Consider the following 21,907-nt stretch of genomic DNA (forward strand, 5'->3'; position numbering starts at 1 on the left):
ATATCCACATGTACAGGTGTATATTTATGAATGCAAGTCAAGTTAGGTGCATGTTCCAGCAGGGTACAACAGCTGTTCCCCCAATTAGATGCAGGCCCCTAGCCTCGGGCCCTCCAACACCCGAGCCAGCACATTATTGATCCGTCAGTGATGGGTCTGACTGAGTCGGTTTACGGAAAGCAGCTCCAGTGTACGGCAGTATCCTGTTACAAGTCTGGAGGAGAAATTGAACCAGATGAACCTGCTGGACATGAACAAAGGCGGATCCTCTGATTGTGAAATCACAGCAACCCCTTCACTGGAAAATGCACTGGAAATGGCCTTAAAATGCAAGTGCTGGCACATCCCAGCTTACATGAAGGATAAATAACTAGAGTGTTCTCAGGGAACACCATATGACAGCAATGTAACAAACAGTTATTACATCAGGATCATGAATACTTAGTGCAGGCGTTTATCTTTAACTGGTACATATGTAAGGGATACAGAGGGTATTGCAATTAAGCTGTCACTTTAAGAACTTTTGAGTGATTGTAGACTTTCAGAATTAAATGTAGAGTGGGTGAATCAGCGAATTAGGTGATAGTAACGGGGAGAAGAAGGGCAGGGCATAAGAGTGACAAAAAAGAAACAAGATGAATGAAAATCAGTAATGGCGACGTGTTGGAAGTGATAAGAGAATATGTGTTTGTTTCCGTCAGTCAAGCAGGACGATGTTGGCGATAAACTAAAGGCTCGTATTGTGCTTATGTGTATATTGTTTTTGCCCTATGTGGAGAAACGGATCCTTCACTCTGGTAGAAGAAGCTTTACCTCGCTGTTATTGGAGATCGTGGGAGCGGCTAGCTAACGGGAAGCTACCTGGGTGGGAAAAGGCGCCGGGGTTGGCACCAGCGGTTTGGGGAGTGGAAGCCATCTCGCGATAGCGGTGTTTTGCCAGGTTTTGCCCTGCCCTGCCATGCAGTAACATTCTCCAGTGTCTGGTTCCTGACCCAGTGACATCAGACAAGTGACCATTGGACAAGAGGTGAAGTAGGAATGTATGTATTTTTGAGTTGGTTATGATAAGAGACACTACTGACATATTTTACATTGAGTTTTGGCTATAAACACTTGAATTTATTACGGAATAACAGGGACACAAGCAGCGCGGTACTTGGTCCTGTGCTGGTATATTTTTTTATTAAATTGGATTTTGACCAGAGACACTGAATTTATTACCTAACAACAGGACTTTAGCTGTGTATTGCTCTGTTTAAGTTTGAATAAATATTTGTTTTTTTGTGTGCATATGCTATCTGTTATGTTCTGTACTGAAGCGCATGGATCATATGTTTATGATTTATATTGAAAACTGGTGCAAAGGTGGGTTGACCTTTGAGAAGTGATGTTAATTGAAATAGGATTGACGTTACGGGTGATAATGAAACACTGTGTTATGTGATGACTGAAAGTTACAGAGACAAGAGCTTTTGTGTATTTTAAGGGAACTGGAAGCTAATATGATTTTTGTTACCTTTCTTATTTAACATTTTTTTTCTTATTTTGGTAAATAAATCCACTCGTCTGCTTGTTACGAGTTATTCAAGTCTGAGCAGTAGTTCTGGAGTAGGGGCGTCTCACTAGTAATCTAGTGAGGTGGGGATAACACAGGGGAGGTTCCAGAGCATTTTAGGTTTCCTACTGTAAACTCCCCAGGTCACCACTGTGCCTGCTATTTCTGGGGCCCACTATCTTTAGGTTTGTGTTGTAAGCTAAGTAGCATACAACCACACACACACACATACACACACACACACACACACCCAACCACAGCATAGGTTTTACCCCTTATTACAGGGAGAGAGGTGAATTGAGTTGGGGGGCAGGGACCAAGATCCTTTTGCTTCTACAACCTTCCAGAACTACAGGATGCTGCACAGAACCCCTACTAAGGCAGGTTATCTTAGCACCTGTCACACATAACTACACTGACAGTCATAAATAGAGCACCTTTATACTAATTTAAGCCTTTGAATATTTGATCTTTTGATATTGTGTTGTGCTGTTGTACTACCTCAACAACCCTTTTGTTTAATCATTACAATATCTTGCTGTCTTCCTCCTGTGCTGAATGTCTTGGGCTTTCAGCAACACATAAACAATACTCTGATTGGATAAGAGTATGCTTATCCAATAATCCAATGCAATAATTAAGCAAAATACATTTTAATAAGAACTTTCTCATGAATTCCAACTTTTAAATCACTTTGAATTTTAGGCTGATCTCCTTGTTGACATTCTTTGCTCTCCCACATATGTGCCGGGGCACAGAACGCTCATGCATCAGTAACTACAGGTACACCGCAAGCCCCACAGTGCACCAACAGAGTGAACACCTTATGGAGAACATATTCATCTCCCTGACATCATCCTTGCAACCTGAAGTGCAAGTCCAAAGACATCCAAACTAATTACATACACAAACAGTTCTTGCTCTACCCCTGTACCCAAATGTCACTGTATTGTATAAGTAAACATCAGTATAGACAAAACATGACTAGAGTAATCCCTTATGGCAGTGCTGGAATGCCCTCCAGTCTCCTTCCAATAAATGAAAGGAAAAAAAAAGACTGACCTTTGATGCAGTTCAGTAATCCAAGCTACTGCACTACTGAGCAAATCTCAAGGAGGAGGTAATAATGGCCCTTTTCTATATAATCCTTGAGTCATAATCTGCCCTGATCGGTCAGACTCTGCCCAAGCCCATCCACTAGCATTGTTCGCAAGTTTGACCTAAAAGCCTATGAGTTCCAACACACGCTCAAACCTTCAGCTCAGAGTGCACAATGCTGCCAGCTGCACATAGAGATATGTACAAGGACCAGTTCTCTTTCTGCTAGCTATTTAGATGTCTGATATAACAGAATGTGTAATGTGATTGCGATTCCTGAGTGCTTTGGTGAGGTTTTTAAATAAAACACAGTCTCTAGACAAAATACAAAAGTTGACGAGTAAAACTGTAAAGACAAAAACCATTTAGTGATGTCTTATGAAGAGCCTTGATTACAACATTGCTGAACACTGGTGCCAAAGTCCAGTGGTGCTTCCAGCTCCTCACAAACAGACTCACACAGGACTGGGAGGACTCCTGAAACAGCTTCATCTGAGACCATTATTAAAAGAGGTGTAGTCTTCTGTTAGGACACAAACTCCCTGGCCTCCCAGTACCTGCAAAATCACATACTCCATCCCTCGTAGTTGTATCAACATGGTACATTCCTGTTAATGTACACTTAAAGCATCAAGCATTTAATTTTTCAATAAGAAGAACAGTTGTGTCCAGCTGGGGTGGAAGGTCTAGGAGGAGGAGGAAGTGAAGCAGTGGCTTACCAGGGACAGAGATGACAGAAGGAGAGGGCGCGGCATCTCCTTCCTGTACTCCACCCAACCACCACACCACCTCCACCGGCTCAGGGGGGCCAACGGCAGCACAGCTGAGGTTAAAGGGCATCCCAGGGAAGATGGCCACATCCTGGGGCTCTACCACAAAGTGAGGGACACCTACAGGGTGGGATGAGTTATGGGACCATACATATCCCAGGGTCAATAGGGTCCTTTACATCTCCAGTGCCTCAAAAAGCGAATAGAAACATTCAACACATCCTATTCAGCAATCTGTGGAATTCAAGGTCATGTACTGTGGGATGAAGGTGGAGAGAAAAGCTGACACCTTCTGCCTTCCAGGGACCCACGTTATCAACTGAACACAATGTGAAAGACAACAGCAGGTCATGCTGGCACAGCCATCCATACATGTATACAGACCTCGCAGAAGTCATCAGGGTAGTGAGTGCTTGGAAGGTTCACTCTCAAAGACTTAATGAGTTTCTCATAATGTTTTAATTTGAACAGCACTTTCAGGTAAAAATAAATGACTGTTTTCCTGAGGAAATCTGTCGTGTTAAAAGATACCTCAAAAGGTAAGTTATGCTGGTTTCACACTTTTTTATCAGCTTTCAGATCCATTCAGTTGGTCTCTCTGTGGTAGGTTCAGTACACACAATTAGAAGAATAGGATTAATGGCTGGATAAGAAGCACTAGTGTAATGCAGGTGCTGCCATGCTCATGGGGATGCTTTACCTTCCACTGTGATCCATGCAGGGTCAGAGGAGATGGTGATGCCTCGTGACTCTGCCTCACACCAGTACTTCCCTGCATCTTGCTGCTGGACCGATTTGACACTGGCAACACAGACAGAGACATCAGCATCACCAAAATGAAGAAGTGGCTCCCACACAATTCACACATCCCATTCTAACACCATAATTGTAAATGAATCCCACTCCCACCACTATCCACGCCCCAAAAATCCTCTCACACATCCCATTCTAATCCCAGTGTTGTACATGAATCCCACTCTCACGACTATCCATGCCAAACAAATCTACTGACACACTGCTCTTCTGCTTTTCCCCCTTTTTCACTAGTGTAGAACTGCCAGCTGTACTGTATGAAGCTAATCTCTCACCCCTCACATTTGTGTAGGAGCACCAAAGCCAGGTGAGTGGAATTCTCTTAATAAGTTCAGCAGCTATTTTTCATACTGAAAACAACACAGCACACACCAGGGGTGCTTACACCAATGGGAGGATAGGCAGAGCCCCACTGAAGTTACTGAGAGATTTCATAGCCACCTCATAACATAATGCCCACTGATGACACCCTAGTAACCCTGAACACACAGACATTAACCCCACTTCTTACCTTTCACATTCTCTCAGCACACACACACTTTCACACCTTGCTTCCCCTTGTCCTGGTCTCAGTGCACGGCTACATGAGCTTTCACTTCATTAGCCACTGATTACTGTGTCTCTGTGCACAAGCTTCCAGCAGAGCTCAATTTTATGGTATTCATGTCAAGGGTGCTGAACAATATGAGCAGCAACAGCATTCAAGTCCTTTTTCACCAAACACTGGTTGACAGCAATTATGCATGTTCAAGGAGCATGCAATCCTTTGGTACACATGTAAACTGCCTGCAAGTCCCATAGTGCACCAGGAGTCACACGCTGTTGGTGGATAGGTGCACCCTTCTGATTCTCTCTCAATTCACAGGCACCAATGCGAGTCCGAAGGTGCCAAGAGAGGAGTGACACTCAAACTCTGGGCGACCTACCTATCCCCATCCATGGCGGAACAGAGCCAGCTTACTCTACCAATGTGGCCCCCTGGTCATTGTTGGGAAATGACAGCTCTGAACCTGGGAAACTGGGAACCCTATCACTGTCTGAGCTGCTGGGGAGCCAGCTGATAAAAACGCAGATTTCTTGCATCAATACAATCATGTTTTGAAAAAAATGATCTGAAGTAAAAATATAAACATCTTCATCTTCACTTTACATCTGATGAAAGAGGCACAATAAGAAAAAAGGCAAATGGCTGTTCCTTAGAGAGCAGAAAAATGCAGCACGCATACCACAACACCGCCTGTGGTCATTACATACAGGGCTACATTGTGAACAGTCTGGTGGCATACATAAAAAGGGGTTGTTTAGCTCTGGAGGTAAACAACTGCCCTCAGAGCACTGAGGTCTATCCATGTGCTGAGGATTAACTATGATGCAGGGTTCAACTGACATGCAGTCACATGACCAACAGTGCCATGACTCATAGGTAGCTGACTGCATTCCGCTGCCATTCCTCAGGGCCTGCTGTACCTGCTGGGTGGGCCCCTGCTCCAGGCTGTCTTATTTACTGCCAATGCAACAAAGGCGCACCAAGCTGATTAAGAACTGAGGATAAGCATCTACTCCCCTACCCCCTTTTACCAATTCCTGTAAAACCGCCATGCTGAGGAGGAGGTGCACACAGTGAGTGCTCTTCAGTAGACAGGAATAACACATTGCCCCTATTTACAGTGCTATCCTTTCTGTGTCTCCATAACATGCATGGAACATGCGCCAAAGCACAGACTGCCATGGTATCAACCTCTGCAGTTGCATCTACAAACATCTCGGCACATGCAATATTTAGTGTTTTCTAGTCTTAATGATGACTACGGCCTTGTTTCATGCTTTTCCCAATGGTGATGCATGAAACATGTACACAATTGGCCACGGCTGGAGTGTCTGGGGTACAGGCTGGAGCAACAATTTGCAGTGGGGTGGGCTGTCACTCTGAGAAGGGTGGTCAAATTACCAGGAACGAAACTGCAGTTCCTGGCAAGCCAGTATCATATAGTCAGTCAGCACTTCAAGTCAAGAGAACAAAGACAGTGAAAAGGGCACTACAAGGTTTCCACAAGGTTATCTGGATACAAATGTGGACACAATGTTTGCTATCTTTATCTGACAAGAAAGTATCTCATTCAGTGTGATAGGTTCCCAGTTTTATTCAGTACCACGTATAGGTGTTGTATGTGGTGTGTTATGTCTCCTTTCTACTATTACTGTGTCTCTGTGTGGCACCTCTGTGGTGTCTGCAGCGGGGATGTCACACATCCTTGCTGAATGGCTCTACCAGGGTTCCCATGGCACAAGACCATTTGTCTCTGGCCCGCCACTTAACTCAATCCTTTGATATGTATGACCATGGACTGTATATCAACACACCACACAACTTCATTCTTTGGAGACTCTCTCGGTACAGACAGCCCAAATGTCCTAAGTTTGTCTCTCCTTTGCGCATTGAAATAAACATCAGTTCTTTTAAGAGAAGTTGTCAGCGTGTTCTTCATCGTCCTGCATTGAGCTCCACGGAGAAGGGCAAAATATCCTAACAAGACCCAAAACATTGTACTGAACTACATCTTGGAACATTCCTTACCAAATCCCAGATAAAATACACAAAGACCACAGTAAAAACCATATCTTTCTTAATTACATAGTGTTTAGCAGCAGGCAGCCAACAGCATTCTGTCTGTGCATATTCAGCACCACTCACCTGTGGAAGGTCTCCCAGTGGTTTTGCTCTAGAGTGATGTACATCTGGTCAGTGCTGTACAGCTTCTCCCCATCCTTCATCCACACAATATCTGGCTCGTTCAGCCCCTCTACGGCGCAGCCAAGGCGGGCCATGTTGCCCTGGGTCACTGTCAGGTTGGCTGGGCTTTTGGTGAAATGAAACCCTTGGAGACATCAAACATCCCAATCAGTCAGAGGTGCGCTCCTTTGCTGGTGTTTTCAATGGTTTCAATGTTTACGAGAGGTTTCACACCCCCACCCCCCACACACACACCCCATGCCAGTGGGTTTACGTGTTATGTGGCCTTGAGCATGCATTGATATACCACAATGGCACATTGCACAGCAAAAGAGCAAAAGCCAAGACACATATATCGGTGAATTAGGTTACATTTGTGAGTTGCAAAGATTAGCAGAGCTGACAACTTGCACACAAGAGATGCTTTTACAGCATGAACAGAAGGGGTGCTTTTACCAAAACATAACAGTTACAGGTGCCACAACTGACACCAAATGCCAGATGAGGTATCCAGTGCTTTTACAAATCAGATGATTTACTCTTTCAACTGCTGAATATAGTCACCATCTTTAATTTGGCTTTTATTGCTGAAATTTTCTGAGCTTTTTTTAATGACTACCCACATTTATGTAAAATATACTGTGTGTGTCTCCCTGACTATGTGACCCAACACCATAAATCATCAAAGTATAACTAGCACAAATCATCTGATCAGCAGATGTCTAGCTTGTAGGAATCTGCATGCATCATTCAGTGCACAGCCTCAGTCTTACCAAAATACAAGGGATCTCTCACATTGCAAACTTTACAGAAAAGACAAAGCGTGCACCTTTAGTGAGGAAGGCTTTCATGCAGAGTGCTTTGGTTCCTTTGTACACCAGGGATAGCATGCATTTCTACTGATCTGCATGTTCTGGTTTGGGGCCGCAGACGTAATGCAGGCTGCAAATGACTGGAGGCTCTGTCCTGAGGCAGCTGGCTACAGCTGGGCCATACTGTACCAGAGCCCTGCACAACTCTATCAATGGCCGCCTTCTTCTACAGGGAGGTGGCGAGTGACTGTTTTTCCAACTCCTAAACATTAATCTAGCACACTCACTCCAGTATGTGGCTCTTTTAAAAGACTAAACACACAAAATCTAGGCACCTGTGACTGAACGGACATGTTACATGTTACATTCTGCCTGAAGACAGAATGCTTGCCTTTCTCGGGTGTAGCAAATTGTGTTGGAATACTGTATGGAAAGACATTGCAGCTGGCCATTAGTAAGGTCAACCTGATCCTGGGAGACTGAGGAAAAGTGTTGCTCCAGCTGACTGTTTAAAATGTAAATGGATCCTTCCTAGGGTAACTGTGTATGTAAGCAACTCCTTCCTGGGGTGACGTTGAGACAAACTGTCTGCTCTCAGCAGGACAATAGCCTAGAGGTGTACCCTGAATGTGGGTGTGGGTGCGAATGGGTGTGCTTAAAAAAGCAATGTTTTCTAATTGTCTGTGGCTTTTTTTCCTCAGTACTTTGGGAGAAGACCCTCTAGTGCCTCTACTCTATTAAAATCTCCATTTAGAAACAATGAAACAAAGACTTGGGCGTGTATTCATTTCCACGCTCAGAGAACCCACTTTTACTTTTACAATCTGCACACTTTCCTACAGCACAGATGAATGAACTGAAGTGGAATCTGCAGTGGTGGCATTTGCTATTCCTATCTGTACAGCAAAGCATGCCATTGCACTCAAACTACAATGCAGTGGTTAGTCTCCAGTTTGCGTCCATCAACAACACATGAGTAAAATGTGATACATGCACAAATTAAAAAAAAAACTGTTTATGAGGTACTGAATCAACATAGATGAGATTGCATACAGACTGGAATACTCATGGCCTTTTGATCCTGTACAAAGTAAATCACTTAAATTTCATACTCTATTTAGAAATAAATACAGTTTCAGTGTAGTTAACTGTTTTTTTTTACTTTGATCTGGAAAACAAATGAATAATTCATTTGACATCAGGGGGAAAATACACATGAATGGCAGTGGGATAGTAAAACACTTAACACATACTGTGGTACATGTTTTTGTGACCTAATAACTACTTGCCTTTCCCCATTACACTGTTCTAAAAAAAAAAATCAGACACACTGATAGATCAAAAGCTAGAAGAACACGCTAAGTAATGTCTCCGTGACCATGACACCAGTTATTTGCCCGAGACATAGAGCGAGTGTGCACACGATAGATTATATAAATATTGTGTGCGTGTGCGTGTGTATGTTTTTTAACCAACAACCAACTCGGAATCTCTATCACCTACACTAAAGTTTATTATGAGAGAAACATTATTAACGGTTTAATATCATAACCAGAGAAAGTCTATAACATAATGTACAACACCAGTAATCAATGCTGAGATTATTACCAAGCACATAGACTGGACCATATAAGAAGCTTGTAATTTTGCATTTTTTCCAAAGCACTCTAAGATGCTGGACTGGCCATCTCGTGATGACTCCATCATGAAAATGCTTCTCCAGTTGGTGAGACAGGCAGGTTACACTGTCCATTGATAATATCGATCATATCCATTGCATTCTCACGACTCGTTTACAGCTAACCATTTGAGCTAATAGGTGGCTAACTAAACAAGACCGAAACAAACGTTAATAAGCATAGGTAACGTTACTGGTTCTATGACAGTTACACAAATAAAACGTGGTAACACTCGTTGCTGTACGTTAATTAATTGAGCTTTGGAGAAAAAAAACAATGCCTGCTTTAAAGTTACGGTAAAACATTAACATCTCACACGTCTAAATCCCGAACGTGTACAGGGCACATTAGTTTGAGAAACTCTGCCATCTTACCATGAATTCCTTCTTCGTCCAGTACAAACAGGATTATTATCCAAAGTGAAGAAAACGTCATTTTCACCATCTAAACTAAAACTTTTAAGGCTGCCTTTGCAATTCTACTTGAGACCGCAGGAGCGCAGCTAAACTCAGCAGCCGCGTACGCTTCTGCTACATGCTATTCCACCAGCATGGCAACACCAAAGCACAACGACTTTTTCAAACTGTGTAGTATATTATCCACGTAAAATCTCTCTCTTCCAGCTGAAGAAGAATGTGAGTGATACACAGACTTTACCACTTACTCTACGGGAGAAAGAGATGCTTTTGTCAAAATAACTCCAGTTCATACGCCCGTGTTGTTTTTAAAGCTGAACTCCGTGCTCCTTGCAAGATAAATACAAAAAACGCCGCCTAGCGATATTCAGTGGCAAGCAGCGAACATACAGTATTTTCTCCCCTTCTCAAATTTATTAAATTTAACACTTGCTCAATCTCTACGTATATTTCCTACTAATAATGCACATGTGAGCTTGAGATACTATACATATTTGCTTATTTTACGGCACTTTTCTTGTCAACATTTCAACACTGCTGAAACAGATCAAAGGTGAACTCCAAGCAGTGACTCACTCTTGTCAGTAAAGCTTTCTTATCGTATATCACGTCAGCGATCCTAAAGGCATTCTAATGACTTAATAAGTGAGTCTTTACAGTGTCCTTTCTAATCTTTTTATTTTTGGATACATAAAGAAAGCTTCCCAGGTGCACGTTACCTATATACACAATGGCAAAGGTATACAGTAATATTGCAAAAAGAAAATCAAACTGGTGCTGATAGTACAACGGAAAAATTCTAGCGTGCCACAATATACGTGAACCACAGCGTTATCTGGTACGGCAGAGCAGGCCTTATTACAGTCCCATAGACCACTGGACACACCATTTGTATAAGTCATGAGAAAGCTATACATTCCCTACGTGGAGCAGCACATGGGAGATTCTTAATGGAATGGCATCACTTCCTTCCCACTCCTTGAGAACTTCAACAATTCTAAACAAAACCATGGTTATACAACTGAGTTGAAATTCACATTATAATGCTATTTTTAAATCTCCTCCCACAGTATTTTTCTTTTAAGGACTGATTTTGCATCCTTTACATACAGAACAACACTTAATGCAAGGAGCTGTGGCAGAATGAGGAATTGCTTCAACATGAACCATTAAAACGTCAAAAGGCTTCACACAGCAAGTAATCAGTAGTGCTATTAGATTACATATACAGCTGCAGACAGAGGATTTATCTACAGACATGTCCATTCATCAGTTATTGTTCATAGAAACTGCATCACACTGGTCATCTTTTTGTGCATATTAATAGTTTATGTAAACAGTTTACACACTGTTTTTAATACATTGTACATAACACTCTATTTTAATTTATCACAGAAAATCAGATGCAATTACCTAAAAATGAAACATGGAAGAAAAAAGCATTTCTACAATGGAGTGCAATACATTCATACTCTTTTCCATAGCAATACTTCCTCTTCTTCCCCGTGCATACTGGCAACTTCCATGAACAATAATTTCACCTGCATATGAAAAAGAGATTACTGATTTCTACAGCTCTGCTGGTCTCTTACGTCATCACAGCAGAAAACAGCCATTACGCCAATTAAAATCCCTTGACTGTTGCCCCTATGTTGGATAGATCTTTAGATATTACCAAACATTTTCATTTCCCCACTTTAGACCTGACACCCCCTTCCTTCCATGAGTAGCTATTCACAAATCAATACTGAAAATGTAGCACCTACTAATGCAGTCCAGTTACCGTCTTTATGAGGTACAACACATGTATTTACTGTCATGTGTGGAATGAAATCTTAGTCAGTGTTGCCCTTTCACTGAACCAGCCACTATGCCTCCTCCCCTTTTTATATCAGCATTTACAAGCAAGGTCAACCAACAAAATCTTTAGCATATTTCCTCCCTTATTGTTGGCGTCACTGAACCACCATGTTTTTGTTCACTGCAGTTTGCTGCAGAAGGCGATGCAATTTCTAGAACACAACTGTGTTGGCAGGCTATGCTCTGCTGTATCCTAGAGGTCTCTGCAGCAGAAGTGCGCTGAGCTCCAGTAGTAGTGGTGTGCTTTCACACGTCCTCCCTCACTGCCCGCAGGTTCAGAAGCCATACTGAAACCCTGGGTTTCAGCCACTCTCCCAGTGGGGTGCAGCATCATCGCTGAGGAGTGGGGGGGGGGGGCGGGGGTCTGCTGTACCTCAGGCAAACTTCTTTTTGGTGGCAGTGAAGCGCTCCATATACTGTGGGACAAACAAGGAGTATTTTAATATGAAATGTGAATAAAGCACAAGAAAGGCAAGCTGGATTGCACCACGAACAATATTTCAAATGTGGGAAAGAGCATTCCCAAGGGAAATGTGATCAGCTTAGCTGACATATTTACGTGCAAATCCAGGGGTCTGCTGTCCTTAAATCTGAATGGATCCAAATATCAAAACAAACCCAATTTGCTTACACTTCACTGCTTTTTAAGCATCTGCTGCCCAAAACATGCAGGACAGATAATCCAATGGGCAATCACATCACCTTATTTTAATTTAGTAGGTCAATTATGTATTTAATTGTCTAAACAGTGACCACATTCCATTCTCCTGTAATTACAAGTGACTACACAGACTTCAAGCCAGACTCACCCCCTTCACAACCCATTTCATGCACAACAGAAAGGCAATTTAGTCCTAGTCCTGAATAGTATACCTGGCAGTGGAATGGAGTAAGTCAATGTAAGTCACTTAAGCCCCTTTCACACATGCGGAACGTATCCGGCCCTTAGCCGGAGCAGCTGCATGTGTGAAAGCAAATGTCCAAATAAGTCGTACCGGACATGTGATGGACTTCGTTCTGCCAGCTCCCTAGTAAAAAGTCCGCCTCATGTCGGAGTGAGCCCATGTGTGAACAGAGCAGGCAACGTTCCGGAGAACCCACCGCGAGCGAGTGGGCGTGTTGATGATGTTTCTGTCATGCGACTGGTGCGAAACCGGAAGAATACAAACATCTGCCTCGTACTCTTTTCCGCACGCCTGTACATAGCTTTCCACTGTTTCATTCACATTGCGGATGTCCAAATACATGCTATTTTGAGTCCAATGATCATTAAAGAGATAGTTAGCTATAGCTATACTGCCAAAACTTGTCTCTTACAATGATTAATAACGCTGGTTAGTAGTTTATTATCTGGTTAGTAGCTAGCTAAGCTGTAGCTAAGTAACAGTGATAGGTATAGTGAGATAGGTGAACTGGTGACCTAACATTACATAGCAAACAACAAAAACTTACCTTATTGTTATAATAATTGTATAATTAATAATAAATTATGTGTACCAGCAGCACCATTTGGATGGCTATGTGTGATTTTTTTTTATAGGCTACCCAAAAGTATAATAGCTATGTTCGTGCCACATTATGTACCCGTACCACCGAAAGGTAAGACATTGAAAAGAAAAAAACGGAAAATACTTAAAACTCGCGAATACTTTAGGTGATCTCGTCAATACTTTTCACTCGTCAGAATGCAAGTGGCGGCTAACTGGAAAATACCACAAGGAAATCTGGACGTTTCTAAACTCGCAATGATTTCAAGCGACAATGTAACATACTATTTTTCAGTGTATTTTTCAGTGTAGTACCCAGTATGCGACCATTAATGATTACATTTGTAAATGTAATCATTAATGGTCGCATACTGGGTACTACACTGAAAAATAGCATGCAGTATACAGTATATACTTGTGTAGCACACAGTATGCAGTAGGCGGTTTCGAATACAGCCACTGCGATTTCTGCAGCGTACTTTTTGTGTCATGTCCTGCCTCCTGCATGCTCTGCCCAGGCGCCGCCCCTCACCTAAACCAAAGCGGAGTATTTCCTGTAGGTGAGAACACGTCTCTCACGGACAATCTCCTGTCGCGTGCTACATGTGTGAAAGGGCAATTCCGGCCAAGTTGCAGACCTGATTCTCTGCTCTTTGTCCAGAGTTCATAGGTGAAAACAGCTTTAATGGCTATGTCAGGATTAAAACTGGAAAAGAAATAACTGATCCTGAAGCTTCGCATCTTAACCCTCATCCTATTTTTGAAATCCTGTTGTAGTTAAGCCTCAACTCTGGGTGGTACCAAAAACATGACAATGACAATCATTGTTGTAAAATAACACCGCCACTCCAGCTATACAGCTCAACCTGACTCAAAGCGAATGCCTTCCCACCCATGCCCACATCATTCTTATTTTTTGTGACAATTCCATAACGGTGAAATCCAATTAGCTGTAGAACTAGAACTGCTGCACTTCCATATACAGGACAGCTACTAATAGGCTATAATCCCAGTCCCACAGGCCGTATCGCAGCAGCAATATAAGCATATAGGATCTCCTGTGACGCTCTGTGGTGCTCCACAGAACATCACAGGAGATCCTTTCTATTCTGCAGTGATGGAACTGTTTAACTCCCCCCTTCTGTCAAGGGGAGATCACCATGTAATCCTTTGCAATGTAATAACTTAAGTGCGAAACCTCTTTTGTGCATTAACTATGTTATCTATGTAAATGCAAAAAACTCACTTTTGCAATATGTCATTTTATTGGCATGGTACTCTAAGTTTTTTTCTAAGACTCTTACATGTCTGAATACCTGGTACCTGCATTATGACCAGTGGTCAGTGAGATTATGACCATCCATTCTGAATGAGCCTGCTTGGTGTTTCTTGCTTGGGTTTAAATGCAGTTTGATGACCCTCCATATTCATTGGTAGAACAACACACCACCACATATTATACCTCATTAATGAGGGCTGGGCAGAGCCCTGGGCTGGCAGCTCACCTTGTCGTATCCCTCCAAATCACGTGCCTTCTTTACCTCAAATAGGTTGCCCTCCAGTGACAGCAGGGAAACCTGGGATTCCGTGAGGATGGAGACGGGGATAGAGGAGAGCTCAAGGCAATTCTCCTGCAGCCTCAGCACCTTAAGCCTGGGGCAGCGCGACACCTCCGGAGCCAGGGTCGAGACCTGACACACACACACACACACACACACACACACACACACACACACACACACACACACACACACACACACACACAAAACTGTTGCTGCTCTTTCAAACACCAGTACCTGGAATGCATGGATCTGTTCAGTGACTTGCTTGGGAAAGCACATGAAGTTCTGGGGTGATGTGAAACGCCTTCCCGAGTGTGAACTTAGACAACCGCTGAACAATATGATGATGTCAACCCACTACCCCAAACACCATCCTCCCACAGCAATATGCATTTGTGTGTGAAAACTGACTTGATTTGTACCCGAGTAACAGTCGTGCCATTCACAAAGAGTGAACACACCTAACTACAATATCCAATACAGTAAAACACCAGTGTTGGAGTTGCCTATTTGACAAATTTAGATCATACCATCACACAGGCGTTAGATTCCAGAATAGCTGCACGCTAGCATATCTTACAGGTGAAGTGTAATCTGCCTAATATCTTCTCTGCTATACACAACAAGTATTAATATCAGTGCTAAATGGGTGTGATTTTAATACTACTCCAGTATTATCCAAAGGCATCATCATGCAGCAGAACAATGAACGGTATTTCAACCTTGCTTATGTGTCTTACAGTGAAGAGAACATTTTCAACAGTTTTATTGCCATACTGTACTCCTGTTACAGTATTAGACTGCATTTACTATTTAATATTATGGTATTTTTTTTTACTCAAGTCCGATGAACATGATCAACCACAATATCATCACTTGACAACTTTTTGCAATTTAGCGAACTAGGGGACTGAATGATCGACAAACAACACCCTCAGTTCCATGCTTTAAAATTTTTAGGATTCAGCCTTAACTTACACCACCACATCTCTCTTATTGGTTGGCCAATAGATTTTCTTTCTGAGGTATTAAGCCTCACTGCAGAATGCAGTTGACAGTTTTCATACTTAAAATGAGTGTCTAAGTAGATACTTGCAAAAAAATACAGTAGTTCTGAATTCGAGCTGAACCTAGGGCTGGGCGATACAGCCACCACGATTTACCGAATAGCTATTTTAGTGCAATAACAGCTATCCCCAGAATGTGGCATTAGGTTTCTTCCCGTATGTTTTTTCCCTTTGGTCATACCTGATGCGGGAGCACACCTCCAGTTTTCTGAGGCCATGTGAAATGCTTCCGGGGGAAAAAACGCCACTCATATCTATTCAATGTTGATATCACACTATGCTGCTTCAATGTGGTTGACAGAAACACATGGCTACAAAGATAAAGAGTGAAAACATATGCTATGTGTTTTTCAAAGCTAATAGGTAAGTCAACCAACATATAGATACAACAAGTGATATTTTTCTGCCGGAAGCATTTCACTGAACTTTGGAGGTGTGCTCCCGCATCAGGTATGACTAAAGGGAAAAAAATATGGGAAGAAACCTAACACCACATAATGGGGATAGCTGTTATTGCGCTAACAATAGCTATTCGATAAATCGCGATGGCTATATCGCCCAGCCCTAGCTGAACCTATTGAATTCTTATGCATTGCAGGGTAAAAGTTAAAAATTGTCCATACTGACATTTTTACTTTAAAAGGAAAAAACCATGGCATAGTTGGTTCAAAGTTTAGGTAGACAATTAATACAGCAAAAACAGGCAACATGGAAGTTTGCATATAGACTATAATAAAATAAATACATTTTGTATTTGCTAGCTAGCAAGCTAATGCATTTTCAGATAGAACTGATTAGCTGTATTCACAGTAGGCTAAATCCTGCCTTCCAAGCTAATACTGTAACTGTGCAAGCCAAAGTGACGTTTTAATATACGGTCAAATAGACAACTTAATCATCATGCCGAGCTGCCTTTTCAGTGTATTCCAATAAAATTATTTCCTGTTGTATTCGATAGTCAGCTGGTTATAGTTTTCAGAGAAAGCCTGACATCCTACCACCGATTCACTTCCCTCAAGAGTATAAGAATGCGAAACACGTGGTGATTTGTTCTTACAAAAAACCACATAAAAGGAGACGCTATTTTCAAGTAGGCCTGTACAAATGCACATCTCCAACACAGAAGCCTAAGTAGCCCCTGTCTGAATTCACTTAGTGGTAGAGTTAAGCAACTCTACCGGTACAAATTTCAAGTCTTGACTGGCTCCTTCATGAATGAAGCTAACAAGATGCTATCAAAGCAGTTTTCTACTTTTGTAGCTGGGTAATATGTTTAAATACATTTAACACAACTGAGACCACTGTGCAGATATTTGAATGCATGATAAACACTCAGCTTCCTTAGAGTTATTCTAAAATAACTCTTACTTATACCAAAAGCTTGACACCAAAACTGCTGATAGAAAAGCCAGTGACACAACCAGAACAACAACAGCTGCCAAAGCAAGCCAGTAACAGCACTAATACATCGCCAGTTGGTTGTACTTTAGGCAGCTGACTCCACCAGCTATCCTGCCACCCTGAAGTCACAAGTGAATAATAGTTACACTTTGACCTTCCTCTGTAAAGGTACACATTGCTGACTACTGTGATCTTAATGAATGTGCACACCTTTTTGGCAGTTACAATAAGCTCATTAATCAGTGCTAGCTAAACTTGTGACATTCCATTACAACACTCTCCCCTCAACCTGTCAGGGAAGTTTACCCTGCACTATGTAGAATGATAATTAAATGCCCTCCTGCATCAGTTTCATGTCATATATCATTCCCTTAAGCTGAAAGACTGACCTGGTTCTGGTTGAGGTTGATCTCGATGGCCTGAAGGGCAGCTACTTCTGCAGGTACAGCCTGGATGCGATTCTTGGACAAGTCCAGGACATCCAGGTGGCGCAGAGTGCCTAGGCCTGTCGGAAACTCCCGCAGGCGGTTTCCTGAGAGGCCCAGGGTGCGCAACCCACTCAGCTGTCCTATCGATGCAGGCAGCTTCTGCAACTGGTTCCCATTCAGGTTTAGGGTTTCAAGTTTCTTCAACTTGCCAATTTCATCTGGGAGACTTGCTGAAGAAACACACATAGATGCAGAAGTCTGCCATCAAGCCACAGTAATGCAAGTACCTTGGCTGGATCTCCAAGATAAACTTAATGTCCTCACAGAAATGGAGAGGGATTGTTCAACGAATCAAAACTGAGGATTCCTGTTGTCAATGTCTCTCTCTGCTGCACCAGCCATGCATTGTAATCAGTTGTGGAGGAGGTCCTGAGCAGTGCATGGCCAAAAATCAATAGCCAAAATCATTGTCCTGGTTTTGGCAGGACATTGTCAATCAGCAGAGGAGTACCTATTATGCTTTCCAATTACCTTATATAATTCTCCCTACACAATGGCATATTTCCATTTGCAACTACAGCTATACAGCTATAAACCACTAAAGCATCCCAGGAATAATCAACATAAGCAAACTCAGTGCAATACAAAGTTAATGATCACTGGTTGAAGTACATTTTAAAGTCAACAAATCATATAGTATAATATCCTGGAAGGGGGAGGGGGGCATTAAGGATTTAGAGAAATAAGATAAAACCCTGTGTTACAGGCCAGCCAACTTTCCTGGATGTCTGTGACTGAATTGGCCACAGGCACACATGATCATTGACATCATCATCAATGATCTTTGGTAGAGTGCTTACACAAAACTAAAAAAAAAACTGAAGATGCAGATGCATGAAAATGTACAGATGAAGAGACAAAGAGACAGACAGGTGGCCCTTGCAGCCTCAGCCACACCCTGTTGGGCAAAAAAACACCTTCTCCCACAGAGACAAGGACATTAGATAACCAATGACAGACAAACACAAACACACTCAGATGACTCGATATGGCACAGGTTAACAGAACAGGATGATACTGCCATTTACCACTGTAATGGTATGGCTAACAGCTGGCTCTTGCAAATGGTGTGATAAATGACTGATTTCCGGGTACCCCTCTTACCTTTGTGTCTTCTACATTTAACAATTCCATACAATTAACAATTACAAATACAAGCATCACAGAACATGACTACCACTATTTACGCTTCATACTACTTATTAACAGTGTACTATTATATCTCAGAGTGTCCTCACTTCCTCCCAACATTATACTCATTACCACTGTGAAACACATTAATACCAGCAAAAAAATAATCCTTACAATAATCCATTATACACTCTGGGCTCCAAATCACCTCCCCATAGGACCTAAACCCCACATCTCACTAACAGTTAGTCCTGCAGCAGCACCCCCGCCCCACGACCTACAAACTGTCTCTACCATCACACCCCGCTGACTGAAAGAAGAAAAAAAAAAAAAAGCACACACACACACACACCTTTATCACATCCATAAACGCCACAACACAGAGGGCCCTGCAGTGACTGGACAGAAGTAAGACAAAGAGACCTACCAAGTTTGTTACAGTTTAAGGTGAGACTCTTGAGTTGGAGAAAGTTGCCGATGAAGGCGGGCAACACTTCAATCTTGTTGTTGGACAGGTCTACTGTCCGAAGATTGCCAGTCAGCCTCTGGAGCTCCTCAGGGAACTGGAATACATCACTGCAGTGTCAGAATGCCTACTGACCAGGATCGTCTTTTATCAGCTTTGCAGGTCTAGAATAAAAACACTAACAATGGCCCTCAGAGACACTAATAGTCACCATGCAAACACACAGAGCAGCTGCACTGTAATAAAGTCGGAGCATTCCATAAAACCTAGAAAATCGAAATACGTAAACATATTTCCTGTGAATAACAGGACAATACAACCCTGAAATTATTATTTTTTAAAATAACATAGCCATTAATTCTTCAGACGTATGATGCTACAGATAGACAGTTGAGAAACATGCAAAGAAAGAATGAATATAACGCTGAGACGTGAAGACCTCAGGCAGGCCCTTCCCGGTGAACTGGAAAACCCCCGTCTTCTGCGAGGTCTCCAGGTGAGCTTTCAGAGCGCTGTTTCCCATTGCAAACTGCGCCGTTTAGGAATCACCTCCACTCTCCTGAGATCCTCCTCTGTGGGAGCCGGTAACCAGCGCCTCCTTGGTAGTTAGCTGGTGATCCTACACACAAACTTCGCGTCATCAAATGTAGCTGGCTAGCTTACTACGTTAGCTTAATATGTCGAGTCGGCGTGAATTAATTACACAAAGTAGGGTCAGAATCAAAGCAGCATTAATGGCTTGGATAACAAGCTGAAAAATTACAAGTTGTTCACGGCGTTTTAGTTTTTTTTCTCATTCGTTCCAAGTTCAGATGATAGCAGTGCATTAGCTAGATAGGTAGGTACATCTGAAAGTCACCTAAGCGAGCTAGCATACGTAACATAAATTAACTGATTTTGGCAATGTGACAGTAAATGGTTGTATTCGTAATTGTTTTTCATTAACTAGCTAACTAGCGTCATTGATGTTTAGCTATCTAAGATAACTGAGCCAAAGAAGTGCATCAAACATATTCAACTAGCCATCTTAGCTACTAGTAGGTGCATTAGCTACATAGCAGGGTCGCTGCTGATATCTCCATGGCAATCTAGCTATCCATAAACTATCACGCTAACGTTAGCTAAAACAGTGTTTCTCAATCCTACTTCTGGCGGCCCCCTGTCCTGCATATCTTCCATCTATCCTTGCTCCACACACACCTGATTGAAATTACTGTGCATGCGCTTGATTAAATCAGGTGTGCTCAGCTAATCAAAAGTGCCACTGATTAGTACAGTCAGGTAGGTAGAGCAAGGATAGATAGAAGATATGCAGGACAGTGGGCCTCCAAGAGTAGGATTGAGAAACACTGAGCTAAACTACCAAGATTGCGATGCGAACCACCGTAGTTCCAGCGACGACTCAAACCTGTCAGTACGCCAGTCCCTTTGAGAGTTTCTCTTTTTCAGTGTGGAATTCGGGTTCTGCTGACAGGTCAACAGAAAAATATACTTTCGCTAACGTTATAATCTCCCGGAAGTTAACGCTGACTAATGCACTCATATGACGGAAGTTCAAAGATAACATTGTGACGCCACTATTTCCTCATTGGTCAAGCTCGTCTGGCGCTTAACATAAACATTAAGTAGATCCTGGCCACCCTTTCACCAAGCAAAATCAGCCGAATTAAATTGATCTTTTCTTGAGTTAGTCAAATAAAGTTAACCCGCTAACTGAATTCACGAAGGTGATTTGAATGATCATATGACTTCAAAGGGCGTGAGTAGACTGGTAGACTAAACCTTTAGCTACTTGTAACGGTGAGGTCCCGCGTCAGAAAATGATGGAGCAGAACGAAGAGCCCTTAAAAATGAAAATGGGTGACTTTGGAGAACATTTTAAAACACAAGTTGAGTAGTGTTTTGTGAATCTAATTTACGATGTTGAGTATTACACTTATAATGCTTTTATGTATTTTCTATAGCATAGTGAAATGGATTGATTTTCTTGTCAAGCGAACATGACAGCAAAGTCAAGTATAAAAATATTATTCACAATGGAAAGGTCATCAGTTGTTTATAGGCACGTGCCCTCCTCCAAGACACGTGATGTCAGCCACTGCTTCTTTTCGCACTGCGGTCCACAAGTTAAGCTAGTATGGCAAGCCGTTTTAACATTTAATCAAACCACACTCCTATCTGTAATTACATTTTAGATATCCATAATAGCATTTCTCCTGGTCAAAATTGTCTTCTCATTAGTAATTAAAGTCGGTTAATTAAATTAGTCGGTAATTAAAGATATCCATAATAACATTCTTACTAGCAGAAATTGTATTTCAAGATATCTACAACTTTGATTGTACTAGTCAAAACTAAATTTAAGGTATCTAAAAATCCTTAAAAAGTATAGGCCTGAGTGAGTTTTAACATTTAATAGCTAGACTGGATATGTACTGCAGATATCTGTAATTCAATTCTTCCTAGTCAAAATGAACATTTCGGCTAGCCATAATGACATTCTTCCTAGGACAATTCCTAGGACACTTTTGCCATTCAGGTGTATTGGGCTTTCAGTTTCAGATGTCCACG

General features: G+C 42.1%; 2 protein-coding genes across 5 annotated transcripts in view; both read right to left on the reverse strand.

Moving 5' to 3' along the window:
- Positions 1 to 10,433, reverse strand: part of tyro3 (TYRO3 protein tyrosine kinase) — a 36,135-nt gene extending 25,702 nt beyond the window's left edge. The window contains exons 1-4 of one of the 2 annotated variants that reach the window (XM_036542978.1): positions 10,123 to 10,433; positions 6,929 to 7,112; positions 4,124 to 4,224; positions 3,373 to 3,543 (exon numbers count right to left, since the gene is read on the reverse strand). In XM_036542978.1, coding sequence (XP_036398871.1) covers positions 3,373 to 3,543; positions 4,124 to 4,224; positions 6,929 to 7,062 — 406 coding nt within the window. In that variant the 5' untranslated portion in view covers positions 7,063 to 7,112; positions 10,123 to 10,433. The other variant, XM_036542977.1, reaches the window with a different exon arrangement.
- A 110-nt stretch (positions 10,434 to 10,543) lies between these two features.
- Positions 10,544 to 20,870, reverse strand: lrrc57 (leucine rich repeat containing 57). Of its 3 annotated transcripts, none has more exons than XM_036542763.1 (6): positions 20,745 to 20,870; positions 19,776 to 19,955; positions 19,298 to 19,433; positions 17,641 to 17,909; positions 14,727 to 14,912; positions 10,544 to 12,150 (listed from the first exon to the last, which is right to left on the reverse strand). In XM_036542763.1, the coding sequence occupies exons 2-6, from the start codon at positions 19,857 to 19,859 to the stop codon at positions 12,109 to 12,111; spliced, it is 717 nt and encodes a 238-aa protein (XP_036398656.1). In that variant the 5' UTR covers positions 19,860 to 19,955; positions 20,745 to 20,870; the 3' UTR covers positions 10,544 to 12,108. The 3 variants fall into 3 exon arrangements, with proteins under 3 accessions (XP_036398656.1, XP_036398657.1, XP_036398655.1); XM_036542764.1 differs by having other exon boundaries at positions 14,763 to 14,912; positions 20,718 to 20,870; XM_036542762.1 differs by having other exon boundaries at positions 20,718 to 20,870.
- Between the last annotated feature and the right edge of the window lie 1,037 nt (positions 20,871 to 21,907).

Source organism: Megalops cyprinoides, chromosome 12 (assembly GCF_013368585.1).
Source record: "Megalops cyprinoides isolate fMegCyp1 chromosome 12, fMegCyp1.pri, whole genome shotgun sequence".
Classification (NCBI taxonomy): domain Eukaryota; kingdom Metazoa; phylum Chordata; class Actinopteri; order Elopiformes; family Megalopidae; genus Megalops; species Megalops cyprinoides.